This window comes from Nuphar pumila, chromosome 13 (assembly GCF_984573655.1).
Source record: "Nuphar pumila chromosome 13, dmNupPumi1.hap1.1, whole genome shotgun sequence".
Taxonomy (NCBI): Eukaryota; Viridiplantae; Streptophyta; class Magnoliopsida; order Nymphaeales; family Nymphaeaceae; genus Nuphar; species Nuphar pumila.
The window spans coordinates 69,699,666-69,727,005 of record NC_143261.1 but is presented as its reverse complement, the minus strand read 5'-3'; the positions used below and the strand labels follow the sequence as shown (position 1 = coordinate 69,727,005).

At 35.6% G+C, this 27,340-nt stretch overlaps 1 protein-coding gene across 1 annotated transcript in view; it reads left to right on the top strand.

Moving 5' to 3' along the window:
• Nucleotides 1-1,492: 1,492 nt before the first annotated feature.
• TTN7 (Structural maintenance of chromosomes (SMC) family protein) overlaps nucleotides 1,493-27,340 on the top strand; it is a 46,289-nt gene continuing 20,441 nt past the window's right edge. Inside the window, exons 1-15 of the mRNA XM_089985391.1 lie at nucleotides 1,493-1,588; nucleotides 6,180-6,263; nucleotides 6,366-6,441; nucleotides 8,718-8,756; nucleotides 8,884-8,951; nucleotides 9,037-9,108; nucleotides 11,631-11,710; nucleotides 11,817-11,895; nucleotides 11,995-12,112; nucleotides 12,187-12,362; nucleotides 18,056-18,301; nucleotides 18,399-18,520; nucleotides 18,614-18,758; nucleotides 21,462-21,634; nucleotides 21,731-21,830. Of these exons, the coding sequence (XP_089841517.1) occupies nucleotides 6,249-6,263; nucleotides 6,366-6,441; nucleotides 8,718-8,756; nucleotides 8,884-8,951; nucleotides 9,037-9,108; nucleotides 11,631-11,710; nucleotides 11,817-11,895; nucleotides 11,995-12,112; nucleotides 12,187-12,362; nucleotides 18,056-18,301; nucleotides 18,399-18,520; nucleotides 18,614-18,758; nucleotides 21,462-21,634; nucleotides 21,731-21,830 (1,509 nt within the window). The 5' untranslated portion in view covers nucleotides 1,493-1,588; nucleotides 6,180-6,248. The remainder of the gene's footprint in view (nucleotides 1,589-6,179; nucleotides 6,264-6,365; nucleotides 6,442-8,717; nucleotides 8,757-8,883; nucleotides 8,952-9,036; nucleotides 9,109-11,630; nucleotides 11,711-11,816; nucleotides 11,896-11,994; nucleotides 12,113-12,186; nucleotides 12,363-18,055; nucleotides 18,302-18,398; nucleotides 18,521-18,613; nucleotides 18,759-21,461; nucleotides 21,635-21,730; nucleotides 21,831-27,340) is intronic.

The window sequence follows — 27,340 nt, the reverse complement described above, 5'->3', positions numbered from 1 at the left end:
TTGTTTTGGATTTTAACAAAAAATCCATTTGGAAATCAATTAGTTTCAAGGGGGATTCATATGGTATTGTATATGTGATGATTCTCCTGCGTGCTTAGATGTATTTATGGTAATGTACATGTTATGTTTGTGAGTTTAATAGATCTTAAACTTGTTTTTATTAAATCTCATGGTTAAGAGTGAAAAGCGTGTTTTCTTATGACTTAGTATTGTGAGTTTGGCAAAAACATGTTAAAAATCGTTATCTAAACTCTTAAACAATGGTTAGTCCAAATGTAATTAGCCACATTATCAGCTACTTGAGAAAGACTTAAATAACTAATAAAATCATTAAAATCAGAACAAGTTGATGTCAATGGCGGATTACCAGTTTCATAGGAATGGGAAAACATTGCATTAAAATTCCCCATCAGGATGAAAGGTCCTCAGTGAGCATAAATGAGTTGCAAAGCATTTTTTTGATAGGCAGACCCCTACCAAATATCTCATAAGCCCTATGTGGCAGAAGAATTTGAACCTGGGCCTTCAGCTTGGCACAAGACCCCGCTTACCACATGGGATACCACCTCTATGGTGAGTTGTAAAGTTGAACTTGCAAGTTGAACGCACACAACACATCCTCGTGTCCATGTGTCTTTGCAGCTAGGGGTGTTAACCTGTTTGGGTTTGGTATCCGGCCTGGACCCAAGTCTACTATAAGAGAAACTATATCTGGATCTGATAAAAACTACATGAACCATACCCAGTAAAATAATATTTTTTATCATTTTTACATTGAAAATTTGTAGGTCTTAATCGAAACTCCGGCTGAGTTCGTGTCTGGTACACAATTTTACAAACTATACCCGGGTCCATGTATTAATCAGGCTTTCGGGTCTGAACCCGGGTCTTAATCGGGTCTTCTTATTTGTTATTATACCCGGACCCTATAGGGTTTGGTTCGGGTAAACCAAACCAGTTGACATCCCTATTTGCATCATAGCATAAAAAAAAACAATACTTTTTCACTGACTATTTTTTTTTTTTGTGAAGTTTTGTTAGCGTCAATATCAGAAAAAGTCCGCAAGAAAGACAAAACTAAAATATAAAACATACAAGGAAAAAAAAAGAACAAAATGAAAATATAAAACATACAAGGAAAAAAGAACAAAACGATAATAATGTGCAAAAGATAGCCGATATATTAACAATATCTCGTCCACAACTCCACGTAAACATATAACAGACAAACGGAGCCCCGTCCTGCCATCCCTAGCTGCCCCTAACAGACAAACGGAGCCCCGTCCACACACGTGTGGTATACAAGGTGAAATTCACTTTAGGAATTAATAAAAAAGACGGAGACAATTTTTGAGAAAATGTTTAAGTATTTACATGTGGCCACAATCGAACGAGAGGACTTGAACTACCGATTCGATCACGGACCCCAAAAACCAATAATATTTTTGGGATTAGTCATATAACAGAAAAACAAGGGAGAAGGCGCGAAAGCAAATCTCTCTCTCTCTTTTCGTTCCCTTACAGCGAAGAAGGGAGTTGGTGTTGCGGTCGAGCTAGGGTTTCAAGGGCCCATGATTCAATTTCTTAGGTATTTTCCCCTAATTGTTTTGGTTTCCTGTATCTCCGTACACTCATACTCGAGTATTTCGGTGTTGAAATTGTCGTTTGCCTATTCTCTAACCATAGAATATCGACGTGAATCCGCATTTCTAGCTATTTTCTTGTGAAAATTTGGGTTATAAGTCACTAAGAACGGTCTATTCTATGATAAGATGTCATATTGCTCTCTCTTATGAGAAAATTTGGGCTTACTCCCATGGAAGGCATATCAAAACTCACATGATTCGCTTCGCGCGACAACAGATATCTGTTGTTGCTCATGTTCTTTCTTCATTACATTGGGCTCAAACTGTTCTTAGGACGGTATTGATCTACGGTAAAGCCGCGGAACTATGTAAGATTTGAGGCCACTAAGGAACCCTATGAAAGTACCGAACGATCCAGGCGAGCTCTTTCGCCTGTGTGACTCAATCATGGCATGAGTTCTGTGCCTTGATTGTGGTGTATGTCTCGTCCCTCTGCATGATGTTCTTCACAATACTGACTAAAACGTGTGCTGGATAGAGGTGCACAATTTATTCATTAGTATGTAGTTTTTCGCGAGGCCAATTAGTATGCATTCCAACTGATGTCTCTTTATTCCTATCACGTAGTGCGTGCTTTTTGTAGTACTGAAAAATCATATCCAGATAATACGTCTGATTTCAGATATGTTACGTGCTAAGACACAACATTTCCAAACATGAAGTAAGGTGTTACCCTTCTTTATCGTGCGCAATGTTGTTGAAAACGCGCCTAAAGGCACAAAAATTGCGCCTAGCCTCAAGGTGAGGGTTTTTTTGCCTTGAGACGCAAGCCTAAAGCCCAACCATGCCATGTGGCGAGGCACTCCTCAGGGTGAGGCACACTCCTCATGTTACATTAAATAAAAAAAAGTCGAAACAAAAGGGGGGAGGGAGGCCCGATGTTAAGACAACCCCCCTCCTTTGGTCTCCTCCCTTTTGCTCTCCAAGCCCCGCCCTCTTCACCATCATCTACAGCCACCACCAGCGGTAGGTACATACTCTCTCTCTTCTTCTCTTCATCTGCCACTGCTTCTTCTTCTTTCCTCCTTATTCATCTTCTTCTTTCCATCCTCTGCTGTCGCTTATTCTTCTCCTTTTTTTTCTTATTCTTATTCCTCTGTTATTCTTCTTTTCTCCTCCTTTTTGTTTTTCCCTTCCTCTGTCGTCATTTCTTCTTCTTCTTCTTCTCTCCTCCTCCATTTGTCCTTCTTCCTCTATTCTCATTTTTCCTTTTCTTCTTCCCTTCATCTGTTGCCGCTTCTTCTTTCCTAAAAAATTTTCCTTCTTTTTCTTCCCTCCTCCTCGTCCTCCTCCTCCTTTTTCTTCTTCCCTTCCACTGCTACTGCTTCTTCTTTCCTCCTCCTCCTTCCTTTGTTCATCTTTTTTTCTCTCATCCTTTTTTTCTTTCCTTCCTCTGCTGCCTCTTCTTCATCATCTTCTTCTTCTTTCCTCTTCTTTTTTTTCTTCTGCATCCCTCCTCCTTTTTTTTCTGTGCAATTAATTGACTATGCATATGATTATATATGTACATGTAATTGACTATGTATGTGTTGATTTTTGTAAAGATTGCGTATATGAAATTGTAAATGTTAGTTTGTGTTATTATTTTAAAATAAAATTTTGATAGATAAATACAAGGTTACCAAAAACGCTATTAGCGTCGGGGAAGTGCACTTCTCATTAATGGAAGGGTGAGCTTCCCATTTAGGGGAAGCGAGCTTTCCAATTACGAGCTTCCCATTTAAGTAGGTGTGCACATGAGTCAGGCTTAGGCTCGTAAAGCTCGACTCGTTCAAAAAAGTATGTGTTCAAGCTCGGATCGAGCTCGAGCCGAGCTTGAACACCAAACGTACAAAATCAACTCGGCTCAAGTTATGTTTTCAAACAAGCGTAAAGAGTGGATGTGTACCCTGGACCTCACGTACAAGTGCACAATGTCCTAACAACTTGGGTGAAACCACTTTTTGAGATTTTTAAGAAACAAAAATTATACATATCCTAATATTCTTCATTATACAACTGCAAAGTGAGCTTAATTGAGCTTAATAGGTTTTAATGGTTGATCAAACTCGACTCATTTATGTTTAACGAGCCTGACCTCTTGTTCAAGCTCGACTTGTTTACTTAATCGGACAAGTCCGAGTTGTGTTTAATCGAGTCGAGCTTGAGCCGAGCTCTAGTTAGCTCGGCTCGTTGTGCACCCCTACATTTAAGTGAAGCAAGTTTCACAAATTTTTTTGAGTTTATAAAATTGTACTTTTAATAAATTGTTTTTTACCCAAAAAACAAAAGAAACTGTGCTTTTGATAAAGGAAAAATAGTTATTTTAAACAATTCATGAAAAACCCCAAATCAAGGTTTGGGTTGTTTCATTCAAATCTCTCTCTCTCTCTCTCTCTCAGCGATTAGCGGCCTCCACCGACCTCCGGCGATGGGCCTCTTCAGGTATGCGTACTCCCTCTCTTTTAGGTATGCGTACTCCCTCTCTCTCTGACTCTCCCTCTTCCTCTCTCTCGTTTGCTCTGTCTCTTTTCTTTCTCCCTCTCCTTCTCTCTCTCTTTCTCTCACTCTCTCTCTCTTTCTCTCACTCTCTCTCGGTCTGACTCTCCCTCTCACTCTCTCTGACTCTCTCTCTCTGTCTTTCACACTCTCTCTCCCTTTGACTCTCTCTCTCGTTCTCTTTGTCTCTCTCTCTCTCTTTGTTTGTACTTTGCACTGTTTGAGATTTATTCTGTTTTAGTCTCTGCCATGTATCCATTATATCATGTCTAAGTTATTGATGCAATCGGTTTTCTTCTACCTTGCTGAAATCTTTGATTGTAATAGTTTGATTTGAGCATATCATGCTTCTATAGCATGTTGGCAATCCGTTGTAAATGACCAAACATATTGTTCCACCATAAGACAAATTTTCTTGAAGTTGGATATTATTTGAACATGGAAAATGTTTTTCATTTTAGCTCAACAATGTTTAATGAAAAAAGAGTTGAGCAGCTAATCAGTCTTTGGATGAATGTTCTAGAAGCTACCATGCACCTATGGATCCGATTATGCACATAATGGTCAAGGCTTGTTTGGTTGTTCACAACTTTATGCTATAAATCTTGAGTAGATGTGTTTATTTTATCTTTTTTCTTGATGTATTATTTATTAAATGTTTGCAATATGATGCATTTGTTAAATGGTTGCAAGTTTCAACATGAATTATGATTTTTTTCTTGATTATTATTTGTTAAATGCTTGCAACATGATGCATTTGTTAAATGGTTTCAACAAGAATATGAATTATGATTTTTTCTTGATGTATTATTTATTAAATGATTGCAACATGATGCATTTGTTTAATGGTTGCAACAAAATATGAATTATGAAGTTTTCTTGATGTATTATTTATTAAATGCTTGTAACATGATGTATTTGTTAAATGATTGCACTTGCATACATGATTCAATTTTGAGATTAATAGATCAACTTTAATGTTATCTACTCATGTTTCTATTTTTGTAAATTAAGAAAAATATAATTACATTTTTGCTTCCCTTTCGATTCCTACTCGAATCCTAGGTTGCTTTCCTCTTGATTTCTAGGTCGCTTCCCCTACAATTCCTAGTTAGCTTTTGGTTCGCTTCTCTTTTTGCTTTTGAGACGATTCGTGGTTTGCTTCCAAATCGTTTCGCGAAAGAGACACACTCAAATTTTAGAAGTGCCTCACTTCCTGCTTCCGCTTCTTCGACTGGCAACTCTGGGTGGATATGTATGTAATTGACTGTGTATGTGTAGGTTTGTACATGTACTTAACTACATATAAAGATTGTGTATGTACATGTGATCTATTATGTATGTGTAGGTTTGTAATTTTGTATATAAAGATTGTTAATGTGAATTTGTGACTTTTAGTTTGTGTTAATATGCATTATATAATGACGATATGATGTTGAAGAATTTAATTGTTACTTTGTTAGTGATTTTGTTACTTAATTTTTGATTGAATGCTCATATTTTATTTGTTTGATACTTAGATAGATCAAGTTGTTACATTCGTGTTATTTTACATGTTATTCTCATGTTTTTCGGTATTTATTTGATATTTCCTATTTCTTATTTGTTTTTACTTCATGAATAAAGCATTTCATTTATTTATTTATATTTTTATATTTTTTTAAGTTTTTAATTTTTTTTTGAGGCTTACACTTTATGCTTCGAGGCCTATGCCTCACTTCAGTTTTTGGTTGGGTGCTTTGCTACGCCTCAACGCATTTCACAACATTGATCGTGCGGAACAGTGGATGTTGGTACACTATAAAGTATATCTAAAAGCATGTTTTGTTATCAGCTTGCAGTTTTTGGTTGGTCGTACTTATGATGTTTTAGTGCATTGTTTCTTACTGCTTGCTAAAGTTGAAATTATGGTTCTGATTAGCATTACAGATCCTTTTGTTTGATAAACTCAAATTTTACGTTTTGTATAGTTTTCAATTGCCAACCTCTTACTTAATTGATGCAGTTATGTCAATTATCAGCACTCACCTTTTTGTTGATATTGAATGTGGTTAGTTGCTTCAAAGAGCTGGTTGCCACAAGCTCAAGTCTTTGACTTCATATTGTTTTTGGTGGTTTTGAGAAATGTACATCAAGCAGGTATATTGTTGTTATTTTTTGTTTTATGTTTTCTACTAAAATTTGATCAGTCAAGTTTTTTCTCAATCATGTCCACTTAATGGCATATTATCCTATTGTTAGGTTATTATTGAAGGATTTAAGAGCTATAAAGAGCAAATTGCTACTGAGCCATTTAGTCCAAAGGTCAACTGTGTAGGTAATATTCTCAAGAACTTTCTGATGATGGTAGCTAAAACGTGTTCTTTAGCTTTCCATAGGTTTCCATTTTCATAGAGCACAAGATGCGCACATGCATGTCTGTGCATGTTTGCTCGTGTCTTAGTTTGTTTCTTCTCTTGCTTTTGATCCACCTATGTTTCTCACATGCTTTCTTTGTCTGGATGTGTGTGCATGCTTCATTTATGTTTGCATGTTATAGGTATAATTCCTTTGAACATCTGAGGGCGAATATGACTAGAGTTTTTCAGAGAGCTTGTTTTATCGAGAAAATCTTGTCAACATATGAAAAAAGACAAATTGGTAAAAATTGGAAAACAAGAAAATTAATCTCTATTAAGTTGGAGACTGTATAAAGATAATTGTGTGATACTTCCATTTTAATGCCACAATAGTGTGACAAAAATCAAATTTAGTGATATTTTTGAACATTGGCATAATGTTCTTGGTGTGCATGCATCAGTTGTGTTTTTTAGTGCTATAGGTATCATTCCAGGGAATATCTAAAGTTTTTTTCAGAGACCTTTTTTATCGGTAAAATTTCATAAAAAATATAGAAAAAAGGAAAACCCATAGAAATGGGAAAACAAGAAATTTAATCTTCTACCAAGTATGGATACTATATAAAGATAATCTTGTGATATTATAGTGATATTGCCATGACAAGGGGTTTACTGCCTAGGAGGGGTGGCCCATTAAATGACCTCTGTTCCTAGGCAGGTTCCTCTTTATAAAAAAGAGAGAAAATATTTGCATAAGAATCTTAGCACATTCTAGCAAAACTATTGCTGGTATTTTTATATTATTGTAGATGTGCATCACACGTGCATAGAGACACACACACACAAACTATCATCGCCATCATCAAGCCTCATCTTTACATGGGTTCCCCTTTAAAACTCATTTCATAATTGATGACTCTATACCATACATAGTTGCCTATATTGTTCATGGTAATTTATAGCAGTGGTTTTCTCTTGTTTTTTTTTTTTAAATTGAAAAAGTGGGTTTTCTCGAGAAAATTTTGAGGACATCCCAGGTTTTAAATAATATAAAATTGACAAAATAATAAGTGTTGCACTATTTTTCTTGCAAAATATAAAGGACATGGTTTAAAAGGTTTTTAACTGTAAAAGAATAAAAAAGATAGAAAAAGTAGGTTTAAGGTATAAAAAATAAGATTGTGTAAAAAATATCACAAAATCATGATAAAATTTGATATCTTGAACATAACGTGTTATATTACCGATATTATCAGCATACCTTAAAATGCTGAAATTGTCACGATATTTTCAAAATATTGGTGATATCGGTGACTATTCTCTACACATATCTGTGTATATTTGTATGCATGTATATATACGTATGTAATATGTATGTATGTATATATGTTCATGTATGTATATATGCACATGCATGCACAAAAAATGGAGAAAAGATATGAAGCAATAGCAGCTATCACAGTTAATCCAATTACCTTAGCAATTTCATTTTGGTTCTTTATATTCGGAGCAAGTGCTGTCAAACATATCATTTCTTATTCATAACAAATTGAATATGAATTAGAAGTTTGAGTTGTTGACATATTTATGAAATCACTCACAAGAGGAGGGATCGTGGTGTGCACAGGAATGTTCAGTTACAAGTTGTCAATGATATGCATAGAAAGATGAGGAAAGTCACCGAAGATCTCGAGAAATGCTCTGGGAAAGTGTCATAATTTTTTTCTATGCTAGCAACAAATTTCCACCTTGTTTTTAAATATTTTTGCAAATATATAGTTATGAGAGGTAACCTTATCTTGATTTTTTATTTTCTAAATATCCCTTTTGTATAAAATTACAAATACCAATATTGATAACAATGGTCTGCATGGCGAACAAGTCCACACATTATTTTGGAGTTGTGCACCAAAACTTTTTTTAAGGACTTCTTTCCCCCTCTTGTTTCCAAGGTTTGGGATTATTTCAACTCTAAATTTTCTTCATGAAACATTAGGAAAGTTAATACTTAAAAAGACATTAGTGATGGTATTGATGTCCATTGTTGAGTCTGTGCTAACAATAATCTTGAACCATACATCTCACATCTGACAAAAGAGCCACAGAGGAGCCCTTGCCTCTAGATTGTTTCTATCCTCAAAGCACCGATTTTAAGTCCCCTACATCACACTGACTTTCTTTATTTTTCTTTTTATCTTTCGTATTTTGACCTATTGCTTGTTTTAATGAAACTCTACCAAAATTTATACTGCAGTTGGTGCAAATGGGTCAGGGAAGACAAATTTTTTCCATGGTAAGTGCTCATAACAACTTCAACAAAACCTTGATGCCTATTCACATGTTGATTAAGGTGCTGTTAGTGCTTGTGCCTTGGTTTTATGAGTTACTCAGTTGATGTCTTTGGGTGAAAATGCTTTCAGCTATTCGTTTTGTTCTTAGTGACCTTTTTCACATCTTGCGGCCGGAAGATAGGCAAGCCCTTCTTCATGTATGTATCTATATTGTGATCTTTCTGTCGAGTATGGTACTGTGCTTTTGATCATTGGCATCTTTTTAACTGATAAATTGTCCAGGAAGGTGCAGGCAAACAAGTATTATCTGCATTTGTGGAGATAGTTTTTGACAACTCTGACAACCGTATCCCTGTAAGTTTCTCTTTATTTTTCATTCTTATGTTTATTAATTTCTTGTGACCTATTATTTTGAAGTGAAGAAAATGCTGAGTAAGTGCTCCCTTTGTTGATCTACAAGTTCGGGTGTATGTTCTCCTTAATGAATTATGATTTGACAAATGTTATTTGGTGTATCTGAGATATGGATGAAACGATGATTGGCACAAGTGGCCCTTGCTGATGTTTAGCTTCTAATTATTGACAACAATATTATCTCCATGCAATCTGTATTCTTGAGCAAGCAGCTATTTGTATGTTACTAAATCTTACACAAATTACATTTGTTATTTTTTTGTGAAAGCAATCAACATGATTTTCAATTATTGATGAACAATATTATTGAAACAATTATAGAATATGGTAGTGCATAAAAACATATATAGTTGAAATGTTGGACTATGATACATAAAGAGTTGGAGTTTTTCTCTATGAGTCGAGCCTTCTTTCTTCACCGTCGAGCAGACCAGACTCTTTTGAATCCCAAATGAAGACTGCTCTCTTATATTTGCCTCTTTTTTATTGGGTTATTTCTTGTTTTTTAATGAAGCTAACCTTACAGATGTGATATACATGTTTCTCTTAATGGGAATCGGTTCTTTGATTATCCGATTATGGCATGTGGGCAGGTTGTTATAAAACTTCAAACATCAACTGCCTACAATATGCGATTCTTTCCAGGGTCATAAAATTGTATGTTTTTCATTGAAAAAACATGATTCAAGACCTGATCTCTACCTCTAAAATAAAATCTGATCCCTACTATTTTGAACATGCTGAATCCATCTATGAGGTCTGATTGGATCAAAACAACTTGCACCATGGTGATCTAGAGTCATTTGTGCATACACATTTGTAGAAAACATTTTCCATATATATATATATATATTTGAATAATGTGTAGCTTCTATACCATTTATCTCTCAGACCGTCCCAGACCTCTTTAAAAAACATAATTGCATGCGTTTTTTGCATAATCCAAAGCTGTCAATGTGTTTATCATTGTTTATTTACTAAAAGTCATGCTTTGGATTAAATCAATTTAACAAAAATTCTTTATTTTGAGTTAATCAAGTTTTTGGTGCAATATATACCATCGAGTTTTTTTTTGTTGCTATCATGAAAAATGTTTAAACTAGTACATGTTTTCTACTGAATAAAGCATAGAGATTGCATCTACAGATTTAGATTAAATAAAAAACACATGCATGCATGCTTTTTGAAGGGGTCTGGGTATGTCAGATAAATGCTCTGGAAGCTATATTATATATATATATATATATATATATATATATATATATATATATATATATATATATATATATATGTATAGGGTGATGAAAATATGCAAAAAATGAAATATGCGAAATGAACCTGTGAAATGGTTTCCTGGCACTTTTTTGCAGATCCGATCCTGTAGATGTGTTTGCCATGGTCGATTTGCTAGGAATAGAAACCTGGATAATGTTTTTTGATAGAAAGTTGAGTTTTTGAGCCTTGAAAATTTATTAAAATTTTGGGCCTTTGATTTTCAATCCCTATAAAAGCATACCCACGTGTCGGAATATTGGACGATCCTAGAGCCGGTCATTATGAAATCAAGCATGTCGATCACGTCCGTATTGTCAAAATTAAAAAGGAAAACTCCTCAAAAGTCCATTTCACGTGGATTCTCACATATTTGATATTTCATTTCACATGGTTTCACTCTATATATATGTATGTATGTATGTATGCATGTATATTTATCTATATGTATGTATGTATATTTATATAATTTGTATGTATGTATATTTATTTGCTACAGTCATTTGTATGTACAATCTGGTTGGGATCTGATTATACAAGTTATTTTGACTCCATCTGATATTGTAGATGTGTTCAGCATGCTCAATTTAGTGGGGATCGACCCTCGGATCATGTTTTTTCGATGAAAAACATGTAGAATCTGAAAATTTTGATGCATTTATGGCCATTGGTTTTTCATTTGCTGGAAAACCTGCTTTGGTGTTGGAAGCCAGCAATCCAAATGTCAATCTCCACTAAATGGAGCATGTAGATGACATTCATGGGGTCAGATTTACCTGAATATAATTTCTAGGTTTGGTTGATTTGAAAGCAAAGAAGCCTTTTCTAAAAAATGTCCATAAAGAATGTTTTTTGGAGAAAAAAAAGTCTGACCTTTTGAAATTGGACTTCTTTCTTCTGAAAGAGTTGTCTACAATGACAACGTTCTCCAACACAAATTTATAGTGTATGTTGGGCCCTGGAGAAAAGAGCCGCCCCCCTTGTTTTGACAAGTTTCTCTGGGTCCTCCAAGATTAATGGAATCAGATTTATGACTGACAACTTATGACTCTTCCGAATGAATTAGAAGGGCTCCAAACAAGCCCAACCAGTTAATGACTGTTCACAACTGTAAGCTAATCTAGCAATTAGCCCTTTTCATGTCACCTATTTAATTAGATTTACATGACCCTGATATATACCATTTGCAGGTTGATAAGGAAGAAGTATGCTTGCGACGAACTATTGGACAGAAAAAAGATGAGTTTTTCTTGGACAAAAAACATGTCACGTGGGTTTCTTATTCATATTCTTGATTGTTTTATCCTTCATGGAAATCATAGTATATAACTTTCTGTCTTTAATTTGCTGAAGATAAATGTGGATAATGTCTGTAGGAAAACAGAGGTCATGAATTTGCTGGAGAGTGCTGGTTTTTCTCGCTCTAATCCTTATTATGTAGTTCAACAAGGAAAAGTAAGCATTAAGCAAGCTAATGATGGAGCAAATGACTTCTCTTTCCTTTTTCTGTAAATCAAGTGATTATAACATTGTATTTGTTGTCTTTGATATCAGATAGCATCATTAACATTAATGAAAGATTCTGATCGGCTAGACCTATTGAAGGAAATTGGTGGTACTCGGGTTTATGAGGAGAGGCGTCGTGAGAGTTTGAAGATCATGCAGGAAACTGGCAAGTTGATGCTTTTAAGTCACATTTTTTCTTGAAACATTTCTAGAGCCTCATGAAGTGCCTTTTTATATCAGGTAATAAAAGAAAACAGATAATTCAAGTGGTACAGTATTTGGAGGATAGACTGAAGGAGCTTGATGAAGAGAAAGAAGAACTGAAAAAGTATCAGCAACTTGACAAGCAGCGAAGGTCTCTAGAGTACACTATTTTTGACAAGGAGCTTCATGAAACAAGGTCGAAATTAGTGGAGGTATTTGACATAGTTGTACTAAAGATCCAACAATAAACATAGCAAAAAACATGCTACTTGAGATGATGGCTGTTATTTGAAACTTTGCCTTTTTTTTCCCTTTCTTTGCATTAACTGAGTTATATGTAACTTAGGTTTATAGATGTCTATTTTAAAAACATATTGTAATCAATAGTGTCATATGTGATAAAGGATGATTGATTTTGGTATATGCTGAAAATTGCTAGTATCATATTTTTCATCTTCTATAAGAACTGAAAGGGTTTCTGGTTTAACTTCATAGTTTGTTAGAGAGGAATATATGTTTCTACAGTTTTCTTATCATTTCCTTTGTTTCATTCTATACGGAGGGTAAAATGGTGTGTCCGGGTATCGACGCGTGTCAACATGGGGATACACGCCTGTTGACACGGCTACAGAGGGCAAAATGGAGTGTCCGGGTACCATAGGTTTCATTTGAAGAAGCTGAAGGTCTTTCAGAAAAAAAAAGTTGACGGCTAATCTGCTATAGTTATTTCTACTCTCTTTTTCTTTCTACATACACATGTATGAAGTATGTATGTATATGCATACATATTTTTTTCAAATATGTTTTTTGAGGATATTATACATCAGATCATTCATAAAGTTTATTGATATAAAAAAAATGATACAAATTTGCCCAAACAATTTTAGAAGTTTCTGTTATGCTGCCTAGTTAGGGTGGGTGTTGGGCTGATGGGCCTGTGGGCAGTCCATTGTCTGCCTGAATGGCTCGTGTTTGAGCCTCATATTTGAGACCTACCCCAGTCTGGTTGAAAAATAGACAAGGACAGAGGCAGGCTGGCCATCGTGCGTCCTTCCCCTTTAGAAGTTGGTGGGCTGCCCGTGGCCAAGGTTTCGGCCTCTGGCCAGGTATAGGGTTTGTTCATCCAGAAAATCGGGTTTGGTAGGCCGTGCTAGCCCACTGCCAAGCCCCATGCCTGTTCCTTCAAATAAGGGGCACTTATTTCCTTCTCTATAGCTTCTGACCAAGAAAATAGAGATTACAGACTAAGAGGTCTCACACGGCCTTAGTGTGAGCAGCGGCATTGGTGATTTTACTTACAGGGGAAGTTTGGTCATTTTTCGATATCCTGCATACATTTAATTATTGTAATTGGTTAATGATTCAGTTTGTAATTGCACCATTTATGACCTATTAAAAAATTACATCATTTGTATAAAGGGCAAGAGCTATGTCACAGGGATTCGGCTAGCAGGGTGCCGCACCCGCGTCGACGCGACTCGACGCGGGTGCGTGTGCGGGTGCGGCACCGGGTGCGGTCAACCCTATCCTGGGTGCGTTGACCGCACCCAGGATCATTTTGGTCTATTCTTGTTTTGGATTTATTTTTTTTTAAAAAAAATTGCCCAAATGGGCTGCGAAATTTTTTTAAAAAAAAGTAATGCTGACAGCTGCTGACAGCTGACAGAGCTGCTGACCCCCTTTATATATATATATATATATATATATATATATATATATATATATATATATATATATATATATATATATATTACATTTTTGCCCCTGCCGCACCCCCGCACCCCCGCACCCGGGTTTTTTGGAAGTGCCGAATCCCCGCACCCGAACCCGCACTCGCACCCGCGCCCGCACCCGCACCCATGTGACATAGGGCAAGAGGGTAATTTTGCTAGCTGTAATGATACATTACACACCCACAATGAGCAGTTACCTGAGACTCCTCATTTGGTTCAGCCGTGTGCTTCTGCTCTATCTTTCTCCTCTCTTTTCACAAAGTTGAAAACAAACAATCTTTATGGTATCAGAGCAGGAAATATTTTCCTAGGTACGATTCAATACTTGATTTTGTCTATTTCTCTATTCTTCTTTCTCCCCTTTCTTTCCAAGTATTTCTCATCTCTCATCTACTATTTCCTGTAAGCCCTTTTTTCTTTTTCCCATTTTTATTTCTTGATATCGTCTATTCCTCTATTCTTCGCTTTTCAATCTTCTCTACCCACCTTCCAAGTACTCATCTCATCTATCATTTTCTGTAAGCCCTTTTTTCTTTTTCCCACTTTTCTTTGTTATTTCCTTTTCTGTTCATCCCCTTCTTCTTTTCTCTTCCTTTTCTTCATTCATCCTCTTTCTTCTTTAAATCCTTGTCTTTTTGTTTCTTCACCCTATACAGGCTGCAAGAATCTAGATTCGATTAATTTCAGGTAAGGTCAAAAAGAAAATGCTGATGTCAGCAATCATGCCTGATGTTAGCATTCCTCTGATGGATGTAACATAACCCGAAGCCATTCATCATGGCTGCAGTTCAGTAAAAATCTCAGTTTGTAACTGAATCATATATTTAAAAAAAGAGGGGATCTTCTTTAGTGCCACAAAAGATGGCGTACTAGTACTGCATCTCAGTACACACTTTTTGTCTTCATATCACTGTGATTCACTTTCATTTTCTCTTAGCATTAACTATTGCTTTAGTTGTTACTCTCTTTTCTTAATTTCCTCTCTTGTACCATGGCCAGAATTACTTCATCTTTTCTTCCTCAATTGGCCACTGAAAAATTGATTTCCGCTTTCTTACTTGGAGAAAAGCAAATCATTACATTCTTACGTGGTCAAGAATTGATGTGTCACTTGGATGGAAGTCTTCTTGCTCTACCTGAATACCTCCTGTTTGAAGAGATTGATGAGAAGGAAGGGAACATGTTGGTGACACAGCCAAACCCGTCATACCTAGAATGGGTCTAAAGTGATCAAATGATGGTTACATATGTGACATCTATACATCCTCTGTAGGTTCTCATTCAAGTGCTAGATGAATGCGTTGCTCATATCATATAGGATCTGCTTCACAAGTAGTTCATTTAGATATCCATTTCAAGAGTTTATTAATTGAAGGAAGACTTCAATAGTCTTGAGGGCATTTACCAATGATTGATCGCTTGAACAACGTGAAGACTGTAACAGAACAGCTAGCGGCTGTTGGAAGTCTTGTATTACAATAGGACAAAGTAATCTAGACTTTATGTGGACTTGGGCCTGTATATAGAGTGTTTAGCTCTATGATCACAAGGAGGGTTCCACAACTCTTCTTTGAAGAGTTGTGATCAATGATCCTGCAATGTGATTCACTATTCATGTCCACTTCTGCTAATTCATCTCAGACCCAAGGAGCTCATGAATTTCTGGTTATGGATGGTGGAAGCCCTCGAGGATGTGGATCGTCCTCATTCAAGCATGGGAGAGTGGGAGAGGCATAACCAATTTTATGGCAGGTAGAGCCCCTTATAATCCTACTCGAGGAATTTTACCTTTGCCCATCACTAGGCATCTGCATCCCAATGCTTTCACACACCCTGTAATGTGTCTTGAGGGACCACCAACGGGAAATTGCTGGTAGAAGTTTGGGGGCCACCTCTAATGTTGGATAAGTGGATTATAGATTGCATCTGCCAGGTATGTTGTCCATTGCATCTATGCCACCTCAAATTGGACTATTGCCCCTGGGATCCTCTTTAACGCTACATGCTGCTCTTAATATAACATTTTCCGGTCTGGACATTGAAGACGACAAAGGTGGTGGGTGGTACTTCGATTTTGGAGTAGCTAACCATGTTACTCGTGATGTGGGTAAGTTCTCTAAACTAATTTCTTATCAAAGAAAAGAAAATGCCATGACTGGAGGTGTCCAGTCACACCCTGTCATGCATTTTGGAGGTTCACGTGGTTCTATCTTTCATTAGTTCCATGTCTTTGCTAAATACTTCCCTTGTTTTGAAGTTCAAGTATAATCTCATTTCAATTTCTCAATTAATTGATTAATCCAAGTTTCATGTCATTTTCCTACCTATAATTGTTTTAGCACAAGATCCTTACACGACGAAAATGTATACCAGAGGATCAATTAATACGTGGAGAAAAGCTCTGGTTTCGAGTCCTAAGACTTTTATTCAACTCCTAGTTTCTGCTAGTTTGTCCAATCATCATAATTGTGCATATGATGTTTGGCATACTTGTTTATATTACTGTAGTTTTGATAAATTATGAGAACTTATGTCGAAAGGTGTCACTTATGTAAAGATGTTGAATGCTCGTCTACTTTTATGTTCTAGCTGATTTTTTACATGGCTGATATTAGGACAGATGCTTTCTCATATCAACATCATTGTAGGGAAAACTCTTGATGGTTGTGGACCATGTTCATGCTCAGTTTGACCAGGGGTATGAGGGAGAGGTGTGCAGGGATATTTTGGTCATTTTACTTACAAGGGCACTTTGATCATTTTACCATGTACTCCGTTCCATAACAGTTTAGTAATACTCTTGCATTACAATTCAGTTATTGTAATTTGTTAATGGTTCAATTTGTAATTGCACCATTTGTATAAAAGGCCAAAGTGTAGATCTGCCACACACGTGCGTGCACACGCGCACACACACACACACAAGAGGATGTTCCAAAATTAGCAGTTACCTGAGACTCCTCATTTGGTTCAGCTGTACGCCTCTTCTCCATCTTTCTCCTTTCTCATTCTCAATCTTGAAGACGAAGTAGGAAAATCTTTATTTAGATCATGCTGTTTGATGTTAACAATGCAGGGGTATCTGCTGGTATTCCCGTGGCTTGGTGATCATTGCATGTGATTAGCATGCATTAGTGAAATTCCTGGTTTTTCACAAGTTTCCTCTGAGAAATTTCACTAATAAAGGCCTTGGCTAATTGGAAATGATTGCTTGATCATGCAGCCAGGTTACAAGAAAGTATTGTTCTGCCACCCATAAAGTTGTAGCCTGATTTTCCAAGAAGTCATGTTAACCCCCATGTTAATTCTCTGACTGCCCTTTGTTTCCCGCTTGGCAGAATGAGGATGTTTTAGTTTCACTTCTCCACATTTTTCCAGATTCAGTGTATCATTACTCTAGCTAATTTTCATACAGTCAATCATGTTGTTTTTTATGATTTGACTAAATTTCAATATTTTTCTTGTCTTCAAACCTTTATTTAATCAAATTATTAGGTGAATTCTAATGCTTTTTACTTGTGATAATGGAAAGTTGTCTGCAACGACTTAGTATTTCTCAAGTGTTGGCTGTTAAATGCAATCTTTTCATTATCTGGAAAGTTAAGGTCACGCGTGATTGTTTTGAATTTTATGCATGTTCACCATTTCATTTTTTAAACATGCAAAGGACCCTGATAATGCATTCCTGTTATGTGTTTTATGATTTTTTTTTTTTGGGGGGGGGGGTAGGTGGGTGGGGTGTACCAGTTATGAGTTGATTTCTCAACTGTCTCTTTCGTTTACACTGTTTGTGCCTTATTTTGCAAAGTTTAAAAAAGGAAAAAAACCTGTATAAGTTTCTCTCTCTCTCATAACAGACATTTATAATGTAAAATTAGTCTTTGATGGCTGCTGTTTTTCTTTTGCCTGGTTCAATGTTTATGGTCCATCTCTCTTACTATGGAACCTGATTCGATGTTTATGGTCTCTCTTTCTTAGCATGGAATATCATCATCTTAGTTCATTCGTTATGATAAAAATCAAAAGCTGCTTTCACGGCATTTGATAGTATAAGCTTCTGTAGTGTTTGTTAAAAGCCATTGGGTTTCCACCATAGTAAGTTTTGAACTGACTGCTTTGGTTTTTCTACCCCCTCTTAAACTTGGTTTTTGTATTTTATCATTAATTTGTAGGTGGAAGAAAGTCGTTCTAGGGTTTCTGAAAAGTCAACTAGCATGCACAATGAAGTGGCTAAGGCTCATGAAGACCTAAAGAAATGTGAAAAGGAGATTAAATTTTTGACCAAGGATGCTCAAACATTAAACAAAGAGAAAGAGACAATGGAGATGCAGCGAACTGAAGCAATTAAAATACATGCACAGCTTGAACTTGATGTAAAAGATATAGAAGAAAAAATCGCTAGTGAAACCCGTTTGCAGGTGTGACTGGAGGCAGATGAATTATCTGGAAAACACGCATCTGCTTGTAAGCTGCAGACAGTGGAATGATAGTTGACAGTTTTTTGATGCTTGTCAGGAAGAAGCTAAAAGGGATCTGAAGATTCTGGAGGGAGAAGTTCAGAAGTCACTAAATGAGCTGGAGGAAATCCGTCCAATATATATTGCACGAGGCAATCAGGAGGAAGAAATAGCTAAGAAGTAAGCCATACAACTGGTTATTCACTTGAACCGCTTCTGCAACGCTGGTTTTGTGTGCATTTTGATAACTTAGTTACATTGTGTCTGACACAGAATAATGGAGCGTGAGAAGAGACTAAGCATTTTATACCAGAAGCAGGGTCGTGCAACTCAGTTTTCAAGCAAAGCTGCTCGAGACAAATGGCTTCAAAAAGAAATTAATGATCTTCAATCTGTCTTATCATCAAATTTGTTGCAGGCAATTTATCTGAGCTTCTGCTTAACTTTTTATTTTAATAAATTTAAGGTTTTATATTTTTCATATAACTAGTGACATGTAAAATTATGTCATCTGCAACTCCTATGTAAATTTTTTGAACTTTTAGCTATCAATGCCTTTTGTTATTTATATCCCTTTTATAAGTTTGATCCATATAGCATAGTCACAAATCTTGGTGATGAAAATGACTGCGATATTTAAAAAAATATGGTTTTCAAGGGAAAATATATGTATATAAAAATGTAAAGTATATATGAAGCTATATACTAGACATATAAATAATATAAGACTTGCAAAAAATGTTCTTAATGCGATTTTAGTGCATTAAAGCACAATGTTTTAAAATAATAAAATTTAAAATATTGTGGTTTTAATGGCAAAATAATAGCCATTGAAAATATCACATTAGATTCTTGACATTTTCATAATATCGGTGATATTTGTGACTGCCATATAGAACTTGTATAACATGTTGATCGCCATATAATACGATTTCATGTTAATTACTGAAAGATGATCAAATTGTTAATAAACACAATTACAGTTGGCGGAATAATAGTTCTCATGTTTGTGCTAGCTCTTTGTTGACCAGGTCATCATCGGCTCCAGGAGACAAAACCAAGCCTCATTAAACATGCTTCAGATCAGAATGATGCACTGATGTCTAGCTTACTGTGGCATCGTAGCTCTCTCTCTCTCATTGACACACACACCCAGTAGAAAAGCAAAACTAATGCATATCTATTTTAGGAAGCTGACTTGGGCTTCTCTGGCTCTTTATAGGCTCAGCCTAGGTTCTGTAAGTGCTATGCGGCTGGCTTTTCAGGGCTGTACTGACTCATGATGTGCTTGTGTTCTACCTATGTTTGCTGCTCGGAGCTTCACAGTATTACACAACTGGAACTTTTTACTAGGGTTGTCAACTTGTTGGGTACTTAGGTTCTAGCTGACCTAACCGAGTTTTGGCTTGACAGAAATTGGGCGTGTAGTCCAATATAATTACATATATACTTTTGAAAAGAGAGGGTGTGTTAATCTGATCAGCTCCACTTGGTTCATGCTTCATACCTTGGATTAGCTAGATTTGATCTGCCTGGTATAGGTGGCTTGGGTAGAATCAAGCATGGGCCATGTGATGGCTATTCCACTGATTAATGTAATGTTGTGGGGCCCAGCTTCCAACATTTCTAGATTACGTAACTATTGAAATTTGACACATATTTGCTCGTCTCCTTTTGTCTCTGGCTTTCACTTGTCTATTATCTCTCTGAACTCTTCTGTTCATGTGTTTTGAGGGCTTATCAATAGCTCCTCACTCCTCCCCTCATGGACGTTCAGGCTGTGCCTGGGAAGTTCCTGAGCATTCCCATAGAAGGGTATTCTCAGCAGCCTCCAGTGTTCACATGTTCCGGAAATGTTCTCCTAGATCAACTGGAATCCAAATTCCAGCCTTCTCCATTTTTCTGGGGATCAATGTGGACATCCCTCAATGAAAAGCACATCATCATCTGGGAAGGTAGTAGTTTTGGAAGAATTTGAGACTTGGAGATGTGGCCTGCTGCTGTACTCGTTAGACTGTGAACTCTCTCCTCACTGGATTTCTTTCATGCAATTAGACAATAAATGCAAACACAGGCATAATACTTGTGATTTTTGAGAAGGCTTTTCTTGTATCTCCTGGTTTTTGCCTTACTTGTTTCTCTTGGTGTTGGCACTTCCTACTCTCTTGATATTCAGGAAATTTTGAAGATATGCACATTCCTCATTTCATATGCATTGATTCCTTTTGCGGCTTTCTTTTACATTTCTTGCTTCTTGTTACTCAATGAGATTATGTCACAAACTCATTAAAGGAAGGTCTCATTTTATTCTTGGTCTACTTTTGACTTATCTCATCGAGTAGGGTCAGGCATAGCCATGCAGGATTTTTAATTTTTGATAGGCAGTTCCATATAATGGAAGCCTAGTATTTCTACACCCACTTCTCTTAGTTGGGCTGCTTCATCTTCTTTTGTGGTTTTGATATTGATTTTTATCTCCTCTCTAATGAATCATTATATCTTCTCAACCCTTCAGTAATTTTCAGGTTTTTTATGCTGACTTGTCTATCTCCAACATTATTTGTCATGTTTTCCTCTTTCCTGTCCTTAGCATTAGTCAGTATCTTACAGAACGGTTGTGTTCTATGCTCTATAGGATTGGGTTGGTGCATGGTAAATTGATATCATGAGAATCTGCAGCAGTGGCTTGACTAAGTGGGATTTGTCTGCTCTTATTTGTATCATAAAGGGGAGAGAGAAGTGCTTGTTGTTTCTATTTATTATTTTTTTGGGGTGGGGGTGTTTGGTTAGAAAGCACTTGAAATCTGGTTGAAGCCGTGATTTCTCTTTCATCTTTGGCTTTAATAATCATGCTGTTAGTTCTGTTGGATTATGCAATTTTTCTTCCAAAGCATCTTGTTCTTAATTGCTTCATCCTGGTCTTCATAAAAGAAAAAGATAAAAACGAAGGCTTGCATGCTTACTAGACCAAGGAGCTAGCTTCTCAGTGGAGTAAAGTTTGCCTGTTTAGGATGTGTACGTGATTTTGATTTGCCCCAGTAAAAGTATTTATGTTTAGATATGTATTTTTTCCATGTGCTTACACCTTTTCTTTTTTGGTTTTTGTATGCATATCTTTCAGGAACAAAAGCTTAAGGATGAAATTCAGCATCTTGAGAGGGAACGTGATAAATATCAAGAAACAACAGAGAACCGCACCGCGGAGTTGAAAAAACAAGAAACAGTCATCTCTAAGTGTCATGAAGAGCTCAATAGATTAAAAATGCAAAGGGATGAACTACAAGACAAGCGCAAGTATGGTGCAAGTTTCTTTCTGAATACCATGTGAACCTGCAAAAAGTTGATATTTCTCATGTTTGTTTCTAATTATTTGGTCTATTCTTGGAACAGATCCTTATGGAAGAAAGAGAGTGATCTTTCAGGAGAAATTGATAAGCTTAGCACAGAAGTGGCAAAGGCCGAAAAGAGTCTTGATCATGCAACTCCTGGTGTGAGTATTCACTTTTATTTTGTTCTCTGTTTCTTTTGGAAGTGAGCTCTTACTGTCTCTTATAGTCTCAAATACATAATCTGTGCTTATATAGCAAATGAAAATGTGAATTTGCCGTGCCGTTTTCTTTGCGATTCCTTTGAAGCCTTCTTATTTTAAAACGTATCACAAAATCTATAACACGTTAACTGGAATAATTTTTTCTTACAATATGAAATTCAATGAAATTCATGACATCTAGAGTTGGTTAAGATTATTTAAATAATTGTCAAGTGCCTAGTCATTCAATAAAATATCTGGCTCAAAATTGTTGTTTCCTTTAGCTTGTTTTTCTAGATGTTCTCTTGGATGTTAGTTTTCTCCTTTGTTAATTGCTCTTATTTTAGGCAGAAAATATTGATCTTGATAACTGGTTAGTGATTTTTGGCTTTCATGATTGTGCTCCATAGGCATCTTCAACATTTCTGAACATGTCCTGATATTTTCATGATATCATCATAAAATGAGGTTTAACGGTTTAAGCTATTTTATAATTTGGATATATAGATATATATATGTATGTATGTATTTACGTATGTCAATATAATGCAACACAATCACAATGAAAGTTTTTTTTTGTTTGAATAAATCTTTTCTCTTCAGATCTCCCTTTTCTGATAATGATTTTTCTTATTTTCTTGTCTTATTAAAAAATCCATAATCTTTTTTGGTTTTCTTGCTTAATTTTCTTTCTTTTTTTGAGATTATATTGAAAGGAGGCCATGAGACTAGTATCCAATGAGATTGGATCCACTCATGAACCCGAATCATAAGACCACCCCAATGATGGCAATGTAATGGGGAAAAATTAATCTTGTATTGAGAGTTGAAAATGAAAACAGGTGGGCCCAATTCCTAAATTTCACCCCCTCCACCCTTTGAAAAATATAGCCATATGTTAATGGACACTTCTAGGTACCCAAGTTGTCAGTGGCAGACATGGCTGGACACAGACAGCGACACCGACACCGACATGCCTTAGACTGTTAGACATGCAAGTTTTTTGAAGTGCAAGTGTTAAAAAACTGGCCACGGATGTCACGTGTCTGACAGGGGACAGAGGACATGAAGTGTTCGACACTTAGACACAAACTATCTACTTTATGACATGCAATGTTCGACACTTGGCATGAAGTGTCCAGTTTGTTTATAGTATAGTGTCTAAGTTATAAATACAAAGTGTCCAATGCCTTGGACACAAAGCATCCAATTTAGGGCACTTTTAGGTGTCACCGACATGAAGTATTCAACTTAAGACACTTTTAAGGTGTCTTGGAGATGTAGTGTCCAGTGTCTTAGACACGAAGTACCTAGCTAGGGCACTCTTAAATGTTTTGGACACAAAGTATCTAGCTATGTCACAAAGACACAGGAGGATACAATTATGCAATTCGAATTCGTGACACAGATTTGAGAAAAAATTTCAAAAATAGGAGACACACACACACACACACATATATATATATATATATATATATATATATATACCAAAAAAATTGCAAATTATACAGAAAAAAATCTAAAATTCCAACTTACCATTCATTAATCATTAACAAGCAGCAACTAACAAGTAAAAACATGATTCCACTTGTGTATTTTCCCGCGGGAAGTGATACGGAAAGCGAGGCACTTCTAAAATTTTAGGGAGCGGGAAGCGCGGGGCGACTTCGAAGCGAACCAGGAAGTGTCTCTGAAGTGACTTAAGAAGTGAACTGGAAGCAAACCGGAAGCGAAGAAGGAGGCGACCTAGGATTCAAGTGGGAAGCGAAAGAGAAGCGAATAAGAATCAAAAGGGAAGTGAAAATATAATTATATATTTTTATTTTATCAAAAAATAATATTTATGTCATCATTGACAAAATAAAACATGTATCTAAGACAATAAATAATATAAGTTGCAATTATCTAACAAATGTATTATATTACAACTTTTAAGCATTTAAAAAATAATACATCAAGAGAAGATCATAATTCATATTCCTGTTGAATGCATGCAAGCACTAAATAATTCATTAAGAAAACTAATAAATTTGATTAAAAATTGTACATTTTTTAACGAAAGAATCAAATGACATGATTGTTGTAAATCTTGTGATCTCTGCAACATAGAAAATGAGAAATCAATAAACTCAAAGATTACATCGAGATATGGTTAAATTTTTAAGCTATAAAGTCCTACACTATAAACTATAAGCTATAAAGTTCAAAACTGTAAAGTGTAAACTTAAAATTAACGTAATCTACTACTTCACTTCATAAGTACATATCAAACCAACAAAATATTAAAAGTCCATGACAAAAAAAGTAACATAAAAGCTTCTAAGTTGGACTACTCTAACTACATCATCAAAATAATAATTAAGAATTCAAGAGTTCATTTTATTGTCAACAATCAATAATCTGTCATCTTTCTCTTCTCTTTCAGGTCATCAATAGATCAAGAACTTTCTTCATTATCACGTCCTTCTTGTCCTCCACGATCATGCCTTCTGCTGCTTTCTTCATTTCCTATAATGAATACAACAACAACAACAACAACAACTACGCCTTCATCCCAAAACAATTGGGGTCGGCGATATGAACCAACAAAGAAAATCATTATGGGTCTTCCACATGAATCCTTCTCCATTCATTTCTATCCAATGCCATTTCCTATAATGAATATGTTAAAAAATTAAATTGTTCAAAAACCATAATTTAAAATATAAAAAATACATATATCAAGATCAATATACCTTGCCTAGGTCTCCTACTAAAGAAACGATCAATCCGGCCTTAAGGAACTGATGATCGCTCTTGTATATCTGCACTAGTTCTACTAGCTCTGTTGGATTGATTTGTATCCTCTTCAACCTCATTTGTACGTATGATTATTGGAGGCAATTGAGCTCTTGGTTGTACATCTTTGGGTTTGGATTTGAAAATAATGCTTGGTTGTTGTGCACTATCATCCAAATCTCTCCAACACATGTTTTCTAATCTCAACGTATTTTCTTCTACAATAGGAAGTTCCAGATTGATATCCCATTTTCGACTAGGTCATTCTTTGTAGCGATTGTTGCACATTTTTATAACAAGAATATAAAATATGAATGCTAATAAATAATCAATGATAGAAAAAGAGAAAAAAAAATATCAAAACAAAAGTACAACACTTTAGTTATACCTGTCAATCAATCGAAAATTGGAATGCATATACACCAAGGTATTAGCACAATCTTCATTGAGCCTATTTCGCTTAACATTGTGAATATAACTATAGGTGCTACACACTCTTTCTGCAGAAGTTGTGCTAATAGGTTGAGATAAAACCTTAATGACTATTGCTCTCAACTCAGGTGTATCACCACCATAAAAACGCCACCAATTAAGCACCATCATTATAGGATTCAATGCATCTATTCTTGCTGCATTTCGGCTAAATCTTCTACTTCTTGATACAAAAGCCACAAGTTGTGACCTATAAAGTGTAGATAGCTCTTCATTTTCAGTAGATATGACGTCAAACGCGAACATTGCACCATTTAAGATATCATTATCCTTTTATGCAGAAAAAAAATGTTTAACAACTATAACAAGAAAATATAAATGAAATAATAAAATAATTAAATCATTAAACTTTAAACTTTAAATTTTAAACTTTATTAAATAGATAAAATAAAAATTTTACTAGGAGAAACTCGTTTGACCCCTCTTTCTGCTGGGATTTTGAGATACTCTGACTCGTAATATTTTGGAGTAAGCATGTGGGCTAGATTATGGAGAGGCACATTCATTCTATCCCATGTATTTGAGACAATCTTATGAATCTTTTCATATAAATCTGGTTGTCTTTTTTGATTGTCTTTGATTTCCCCCAACATGTTGTCCATGCCTTCATACACTTCACCAATTATAGGGCCTTCTTGTTCACAAAATTTAATCATCTTATATATGACTTTTGTAATCAATAATGCTAAACGAACATAATCTCAATATTCTTCATAAAGAACAATTGTTTCTGTTGTAACAACCTTTTTTTCATAGTTTCATCAGTGTATTATTGCTTCCACTCGCTCCATCTATCTGAAATGACTGTGAGCCTCAAGCTCTCCCTCACATCAAGCAAACACTTCAAAGTAATATAATGTGAAGCAAATCTTGTTTTTGCAATCTTTATTAGCTCTAATTTTTCATTGCTTCTAAAGATTGTTAGTGCTTTTGAATGATTTGTGATATACTTTACAATTTCTTTACTCTGCAAATATGTTTCTCCCAACCAATCAAACTCATGTGCCAAATCCTTAAAGATCAAATTAAGTGTGTGCACAACACAAGGTGACCAAAAAATATACTTATACGTTTATTTTAATTCTTTACCTGCTAACTTGAAATTTGTTGCATTGTCTTTAATCACTTGTAGTACATTAGAAGGCCCCACAAGTTTAAATTCCGTCTTAAAAAACTCGGCAATATTTGCAGTTGACTGTTGCACATTAAAAAAATCGCTTGCATATAAGAACATCGAACCAAAATAATTTGATGCAAGTATATTTATCAAGTGTTTGTTCTTGATATTTGTCCAACTGCCTGAGACAATGAAAACTCCAAACTCAAACTTTTCTCGAAATTCATTTAACTCCCTGTAACGTTGTTCGCGCTTTTTCATCTGATGGGGGTTTATATCCAAGCACTTTACTAAATGCAGATATCATCTCTTCTTAATACGGTGATCGAAGCACATTGAAAGGTATACCATTTGCAAACAAAAATCTGATAATTTTATGATCTACATATCTCTTTCTACCTTTTTAAAGGTATCACGAATATCAACTGTGTTTCGTCTTCCACTAGAAGATGTAGTCATACTAATAGGCTTCGATTTATCAATTCTTGATCTCCTCAATTCAAATGCACTTGATGAAACCTCTACTCGTCGAACTTGCCTCTTAATTTTTCTTGCCAATTCTGTATTTTTTGCAACTACAGGACAAAAGACAATCCCAATACTTTGTCCCTTTGGTGCTCCCATGAGATGTGCAAAAACTCGAGTATATGACCCATGATAAATATTTTTGCAGTGTCTGCACATAAAAACCTTAGTTGCACCTTGCTTTCCTTGCCCACTCTTCTTTGTTTCAATATATGGCGCCATAGCACTGTTGTTTTATGCATGGTAGGTGGTTCGCCATTTGGGTCATCTTTAGAATAGTAGTCATACAAGTCATATTCTTTTTCATCTATCTCATCAAAACAATTTTCTTTTCTGTCTTGAAACTGAAATGGACAATTAAAAGACCCCTTGCCCTTTCTTACATTGTCACTCCCAACACCACTAGACGATTCATGCTCCAAATTGCAAAAATAATCATCATCGTTGTCATAATTGTCATGATTGTAGTTTGGCAATGAACATGCAAATATATCTGTATCATAAAAGTATAAGAATCAATCTAAAACACTTTAAAAAAGCTATTATTAATAGCAAAGGA